The sequence below is a fragment of the Ranitomeya imitator genome, chromosome 8 (assembly GCF_032444005.1).
Source record: "Ranitomeya imitator isolate aRanImi1 chromosome 8, aRanImi1.pri, whole genome shotgun sequence".
NCBI classification, from domain to species: domain Eukaryota; kingdom Metazoa; phylum Chordata; class Amphibia; order Anura; family Dendrobatidae; genus Ranitomeya; species Ranitomeya imitator.
Genome location: NC_091289.1, coordinates 190,024,268 through 190,032,788, shown reverse-complemented (window position 1 = coordinate 190,032,788; position 8,521 = coordinate 190,024,268). Strand labels below are relative to the sequence as shown.

At 41.5% G+C, this 8,521-nt stretch overlaps 1 protein-coding gene across 1 annotated transcript in view; it reads left to right on the top strand.

Moving 5' to 3' along the window:
* Nucleotides 1-3,006: 3,006 nt before the first annotated feature.
* The window catches only part of SLC35D1 (solute carrier family 35 member D1), a 29,170-nt gene continuing 23,655 nt past the window's right edge, over nt 3,007-8,521 (top strand). Inside the window, exon 1 of the mRNA XM_069738223.1 lies at nt 3,007-3,228. Within this exon, the coding sequence (XP_069594324.1) occupies nt 3,029-3,228 (200 nt within the window). The 5' untranslated portion in view covers nt 3,007-3,028. The remainder of the gene's footprint in view (nt 3,229-8,521) is intronic.

Here is an 8,521-nt window from a genome sequence, read left to right as displayed (position 1 = left end):
CTTTGCGGAAAATCCGGTGCGTAAACGCTGCGGATTAAAAGAAGTAGCATGTCACTTCTTTTTTTGTGGATCTGCAGCGTTTTTGTACCCATTCCATTATAGAAATCCACAGGGGTAAAAAACGCAGTAAATCCACACAAAAAAAGGTCAGTAAAAACGCACAAAAAACGCTGCGGATCCGCACAAAAAAACGCGACAAATCCGCAGCTGCGTTTTCTGCCTGGAGAGGCAGAATCCGCACCAGAAATTCCTAAGGCTAATCCGCAACGTGATCACATAGCCTAAGGGAGGAAACGGACTGCCCCACTACCATCCTGTAGTCCGTTTCAAAAAATAAAAGCCCATGACAGGTTTTCTTAAATCTGCCTTGGACAAATAGTTTGCGCAAAGCCAACACTCACTTTTATTCTGCACTGCAATTACAGCAATGCCTGTGACTGCAATACACTCTCATGGCCTCAATATGCTCGTGTGCGCATCCTGAGGGCACATAGCGACCCTCACATATGACCCCAGTCACTGCCTCACAAAGGACATATACACTGTGCCCTCCGTATATATATATATATATATATATATATATATATATATATATATATATATATATATACAGTTTTACAATTTGGAAGCCCGGTTGGGAATCACTGATTTAAGCAATGGTTCTAGTACACAACCAGCGGACCACCGCCCTCATGCATAAGGGTATGTGCACCTATTGGCAGGAAACATTCTGTGTAAAGTAGGAACATTTTTTATGCATTTTCTTACATGCGATTTTTGGTGCAGATTTGTCAGCTGTTATTAGTCTGAGTGAAATCTGCGGCAAAAATGCTTAAAGAATTCACATGCTGGAGATATAAATCTGCAAGTCAAAACCAAGCAATGTGTGCACAAGAGTCCAGGAATCTTATTCACTTTGCCGGCATCAGGAAATCCTTCAGGTTTCGTGACAAATCTCTGAAGAAAAAAAAGCGAGACAAATTTGCAACGTGTGCACAGGACAGGCGTTAGGATTTGCTGGAAAAAGCCACAATAAAGGCGTATGAAGCCCAGCCGCCATATCGTGCACTCATACAACGTGGCCCTTCCACCCGAGCCCAATGGTCAGGATTCAGTTTTGTTTGCAGTGGACGATGTTTGCCCTGAAGATCTGTGAGCTGCAGTCAGAGGATCACGGAGCCATAAAGACATCAGACAATAATCCAATGGGAGAACTGTGCAGCCGGCTATTGTCCAGACTTAACTGGCTGATAACAGGGAACAATAGATCACACTTATCTCACAGCACATGGACATTAGGCTACGTTCACATTTGCGTTGTGCGGGGCTGCGTCGGCGACGCAACGCAAACAAGAACGCATGCAAACCGATGCGATGCATGCGTCCTTTTTTTGCCGGATTTTGGACGCAAAAAAAATGCATCTTGCTGCGTCCTCTGCGCCCTAACGCTTGCGGCAAAAAAGACGCATGCATCGCAAAACGCATGCAAACGCATGTCCATGCGCCCCCATGCAGCCCGGCAGAACGCAAATGTGAACGTAGCCTTAATAGTATAGAGGCCTCTGTGGATGAAGAGCTCATCTAGCCTGGAGCTATGAGCTTTGTTGATGGGGCTGATAACAGGCAGCACTAGCGGATACATATCAGTGGCAATCCTGCTTTTATCTACCCTGAAGGCTCCTTTATTGTGTCCTTTGTTCAGCATTTACCGCCATCCACAGGACAAGATAGAAATCTATGATCATTGTGGCCGGGTTCACATTAGCGTTTCTGTGCGCAGCGTATGATCCACATAGATCCACATGCGTCATGCGTAAATATCTTTAACATGGTGTGCGCAGCGACATGCGTTTGCATGCGGCTGCGTACGCATGTGTTGTTTCGCGGTGTGCGGCGGTGACAGGCGAACGCAACATGTTGCATTTTTTAAGACGTCAAATATTGCGCATGCAGATGATTGCGGATGAGTGTGTAAAAACGCATTACTGTCTATGGGAATGCATTGGTACGCATGCGTTCGATACGAATGCGTACTTTAGACTGCGCATGTCCAGGAAATGATGTCACCAACTCCACCATGCGCATAAAAACGCTAACGCATGCCAAAATGCATTTAAACGCATGCACACGCAGCGTTTTTTTGCGTCATGCGTAAGATGATGCGGTGGCGTTTGCATGCGTTTGCGCATGCAGATGATACGCTGCGCACAGAAACGCTAATGTGAACCTAGTGCACACGTTGCAGATTTGTTGCGTTTATGCAATTTTTTCATGTGGAAATGCTATAAATCCACACTGGAAGGGTCCGACATCAATAATGCGGTTTTTGTTTTTAGTCGCTGCTCCTTTACAAGAATCTTATGTACCCAGAATGGTTCCAGTAAAAACTACAATTCGCCACGTAAAAACCCCAGGCGCCCGCGGCGTCCATCGATCGGAAAAAAATCCAGAGCGCCGAAAAAACAAACAACAATGGCAGAATTGCGCTTTTTTCATTTCTCAGCACTTGGAATTTTTTTCCATTTATTCAGCACATTTTATGGTAAAATGAATGGTGTTTATTCAATGTAAACTGAGAAAATGTTACGGCTCTTTGAAGAGCAGGAATAGATTAAAATGCAAAAAATATATAATAATTGCAGGTTAAATTAGCTATTAAAATAAAAGTTACATTATTCAGGAATTTCTGGACAGGCTGGGACTTATAGTTCCACCGCAGTCACGTGCTACAGGACCTCATTCCTCCTGGTAACATGCTGGCAGCAATTCTCCAAAACGGGGAGGAGCCTACTCATCACCACGCCTAGATTCTAGTATAACCACGCCCACATTTAGGCATGACCGGCTTCACCCCGCCTATATTCAAATCAGGACACTCCCATTTCGCCACCGCCCCCTGTTTTGCCCCGCCCATCACGTCTTACCTTTTTCACTAGTTTGGACGTCCAGCGTTCTAACCCCGCCCATCTCCGCCTCATCCGCTACAGACTATTGGTTCCTTGCTGTAAGTCACGCCCCCTTCTGAACCATGGCGGAAGTAAGCAGACGTCAGCATGCCCGGGTTAAAGGAGCTGCCTCCCCGGGGCCCCCCACACACAGGGATGAGGAAGGTCTGGGGATGGCGGCCGAAACGATGACCGTGTTTACGAAGCTGCTGACGGCCGCGTTCTACGGCTTCAGCTCCTTCCTGATCGTCGTGGTAAATAAGAATGTGCTGAGCGGCCGCAGGTATGGAGGGTTCGGGGCCAGAGTCCGCTGTGCGGGGCGGAGGGAGGAGGAGGAGGAAGCTGCCGCCGGGGCTGGGTGCAATCAATGAGCCGAGTGTCTGATGCATTGTAGCCTGCAGAATATAATACAGAGACTGTAACCTGCGGTATAATGTGCAGGACTGATACAGTACAGAAGTATTATATGGCTCTATCATGTGCAGGAGTCATAGAGCCATATAATACAGCTGCTGTATAATGTACAGGACTGATAGAGCCATATAATACAGCTGCTGTATAATGTACAGGACTGATAGAGCCATATAATACAGCTGCTGTAACCTGCGGTATAATGTACAGGACTGATGGAGCCATATAATACAGCTGCTGTATAATGTACAGGACTGATAGAGCCATATAATACAGCTGCTGTATAATGTACAGGACTGATAGAGCCATATAATACAGCTGCTGTATAATGTACAGGACTGATAGAGCCATATAATACAGCTGCTGTATAATGTACAGGACTGATAGAGCCATATAATACAGCTACTGTATAATGTACAGGACTGATAGAGCCATATAATACAGCTGCTGTATAATGTACAGGACTGATAGAGCCATATAATACAGCTACTGTATAATGTACAGGACTGATAGAGCCATATAATACAGCTACTGTATAATGTACAGGACTGGTAGAGCCATATAATACAGCTACTGTATAATGTACAGGACTGATAGAGCCATATAATACAGCTGCTGTATAATGTACAGGACTGATAGAGCCATATAATACAGCTACTGTATAATGTACAGGACTGATAGAGCCATATAATACAGCTACTGTATAATGTACAGGACTGGTAGAGCCATATAATACAGCTGCTGTATAATGTACAGGACTGATAGAGCCATATAATACAGCTACTGTATAATGTACAGGACTGGTAGAGCCATATAATACAGCTGCTGTATAATGTACAGGACTGATAGAGCCATATAATACAGCTACTGTATAATGTACAGGACTGATGGAGCCATATAATACAGCTGCTGTATAATGTACAGGACTGATAGAGCCATATAATACAGCTGCTGTATAATGTACAGGACTGATAGAGCCATATAATACAGCTGCTGTATAATGTACAGGACTGATAGAGCCATATAATACAGCTACTGTATAATGTACAGGACTGATAGAGCCATATAATACAGCTGCTGTATAATGTACAGGACTGATAGAGCCATATAATACAGCTACTGTATAATGTACAGGACTGATAGAGCCATATAATACAGCTGCTGTATAATGTACAGGACTGATAGAGCCATATAATACAGCTGCTGTATAATGTACAGGACTGATAGAGCCATATAATACAGCTACTGTATAATGTACAGGACTGGTAGAGCCATATAATACAGCTACTGTAACTATCCTGCAGTATAATGTACAGGACTGATGGAGCCATATAATACAGCTGCTGTAACCTGCGGTATAATGTACAGGACTGATGGAGCCATATAATACAGCTGCTGTAACTATCCTGCAGTATAATGTACAGGACTGATAGTCATATAATACTTCTGTACTGTATAATGTACAGGACTGATAGAGCCATATAATACAGCTACTGTAACTATCCTGCAGTATAATGTACAGGACTGATAGAGCCATATAATGCTTCTGTACTGTATAATGTACAGGACTGATAGAGCCATATAATACAGCTGCTGTATAATGTACAGGACTGATAGAGCCATATAATACAGCTACTGTATAATGTACAGGACTGATAGAGCCATATAATACAGCTGCTGTATAATGTACAGGACTGATAGAGCCATATAATACAGATACTGTAACTATCCTGCAGTATAATGTACAGGACTGATAGAGCCATATAATGCTTCTGTACTGTATAATGTACAGGACTGATAGAGCCATATAATACAGATACTGTAACTATCCTGCAGTATAATGTACAGGACTGATAGAGCCATATAATGCTTCTGTACTGTATAATGTACAGGACTGATAGAGCCATATAATACTTCTGTACTGTATAATGTACAGGACTGATATAGCCATATAATACAGCTACTGTAACTATCCTGCAGTATAATGTACAGGACTGATATAGCCATATAATACAGCTACTGTAACTATCCTGCAGTATAATGTACAGGACTGATAGAGCCATATAATGCTTCTGTACTGTATAATGTACAGGACTGATAGAGCCATATAATACAGATACTGTATAATGTACAGGACTGATAGAGCCATATAATGCTTCTGTACTGTATAATGTACAGGACTGATAGAGCCATATAATACAGATACTGTAACTATCCTGCAGTATAATGTACAGGACTGATAGAGCCATATAATGCTTCTGTACTGTATAATGTACAGGACTGATAGAGCCATATAATACAGATACTGTATAATGTACAGGACTGATAGAGCCATATAATGCTTCTGTACTGTATAATGTACAGGACTGATAGAGCCATATAATACAGCTACTGTAACTATCCTGCAGTATAATGTACAGGACTGATAGAGCCATATAATGCTTCTGTACTGTATAATGTACAGGACTGATAGAGCCATATAATACTTCTGTACTGTATAATGTACAGGACTGATATAGCCATATAATACAGCTACTGTAACTATCCTGCAGTATAATGTACAGGACTGATATAGCCATATAATACTTCTGTACTGTATAATGTACAGGAGTCATAGAGCCATATAATACAGCTACTGTCACTATCCTGCAGTATAATGTACAGGACTGATAGTCATATAATACTTCTGTACTGTATAATGTACAGGACTGATAGAGCCATATAATACAGCTACTGTAACTATCCTGCAGTATAATGTACAGGACTGATATAGCCATATAATACAGCTACTGTAACTATCCTGCAGTATAATGTACAGGACTGATAGAGCCATATAATGCTTCTGTACTGTATAATGTACAGGACTGATAGAGCCATATAATACAGCTACTGTAACTATCCTGCAGTATAATGTACAGGACTGATAGAGCCATATAATACTTCTGTACTGTATAATGTACAGGAGTCATAGAGCCATATAATACAGCTACTGTCACTATCCTGCAGTATAATGTACAGGACTGATAGTCATATAATACTTCTGTACTGTATAATGTACAGGACTGATAGAGCCATATAATACAGCTACTGTAACTATCCTGCAGTATAATGTACAGGACTGATAGAGCCATATAATACAGCTACTGTAACTATCGTGCAGTATAATGTACAGGACTGATAGAGCCATATAATACAGCTACTGTAACTATCGTGCAAGTATAATGCACAGGACTGATGGAGTCATATAATACTTCTGTACTGTATCATGTACAGGGGTGTAATGTAATACTGTAGCTGAATTCTGCAGTATACTGTACAGGAGTGATACAGCCATATAATACTTCTGTATTGTATCATATACAGGAGTGATAGAGCCATATAATACAGCTACTGTAACTATCCTACAGTATAATGTACAGGAGTGATAGAGCCATATAATACATCTGTACTGTATCATGTACAGGGGTGTATTAGAAGCACATAATGTACGGTAATACTGTAGCTGAATCCTGCAGTATAATGTACAGGGGTAATACAGCCATATAATACTTCTGGTCCTGTATCTGTGTCTTGCAGTATAGTGTACAGAAGTGTAATAGAAGCACATAAACTAATACTGTATCTGAATCCTGCACTATAATATACAGTAGTGATACAAATATCATTCTGGCACTGTGTCTGTATCCTGCAGTATAATGTATAGGAGTGTTATAATACCTGTGACCGGTGCTGTATCTGTGTCCTGGAACTTAATGTACAGAAGTAATATAACCATATAATGCATCTGGAGTTATCTCTATCCTGGGATATAATGTACAGGCGTGGCATAACAATATGCATCCTCTACTGTATCCTCCAGTATAATGTACAGGAGTGGTATAATAATAATAAACCTAGTGCTGTATCTGTATCCTGGAGTATAATCTGCAAGAGTGGTATAATAATGTGACTTGTACAGTATCTGCATCCTGCAGGATAATCCACAGGAGTGATATAACATACAATGCATCTAGTACTGTATCTTTATCCTGGGGTATAATCCACAGGAGTGGTAGAATAATGTGCCTGGTGCTGTATCTATATTCTAGGGTATAATGTACTTGGAAGTGGTTCTGTATCTGTATTCTGCAGTATAATGTGCAGGAGTGGTATAACCATGTGCATCTGGCTTTGCATCCTGCAATTTAATTTATAGGCGTGATTTAGCTATAGAATGCATCTAGTACTGTATCCTGGGGTATAATCTACAGGAGTGGTATAATAATGTGCTGGTAGGGGTTCTGTATCATGATCAAGAGTGATATAACCATGTAATATCTGGCTGATGCTGTAACACTGTATTTATTGTTACATGTTTATATTTGACACCGTTACAATGTGTTTCTGTTACTATTTTCTGTATTGAGGACCTTGGATTAACTCTGTGCTTCCCCGCTATAATTAGGATCATCCTAGAGGCTTTAAATACCCCGAGGCTACACTTTTAACCCTGTCACACAAATTTTGTGCGAGACTGGTGAATGTTGGATGCAAAAAAAAAAAAAATGTTGCTTCCGGCAGTCACTTTGAGGACTGGGACCCAAGTGAATTCTGGGACCATGGCCGGTCCTGATGTGCAGAAGTGTAATAAGAGCTTGTTTTAATGAGTGATTTTTATTAAATGCCCAATAAGCTGCCACTGAAATATCTCCCAAGTCCTGGTTGGGGTTTTACTTTAGGTTCCTGAGTGAGACTTTTTTTATTTTTTTTTATTTTTATTTTATGTGCTTCTGTTGATGGATGATAGGAGTGGTGGTCCATGTGATAATCCGGTTCAGCATTTATATGGCTCGTGATAACGGTGTAGATTGGAGCATCGTCTGAGCAGCTTTACTTACACGTTGTTTAGTTCTGGATGTCTGCAGGAAGGGGGCGCTCTGCGGTGCGATCAGTGGTGGCTGCCACTTTGCAATTACGAGATGACTTGTACTTCTATGAATTTAGCAGGAATGCTCTAATCTGCAGTTATTGGTGCTGTGGGTTTGTTACCTTGTGTCAGATCAGTCATGTCCTCCGGTTTAGAGGTCTCGTGTGTATCATTGTCAATGTGGTCTTAGTCTGTTCCGCTTCCAGGATTTGGGAATATTATTGCAGGATGACCGCTGCTTGCAGTTTTCCTGGGGCTT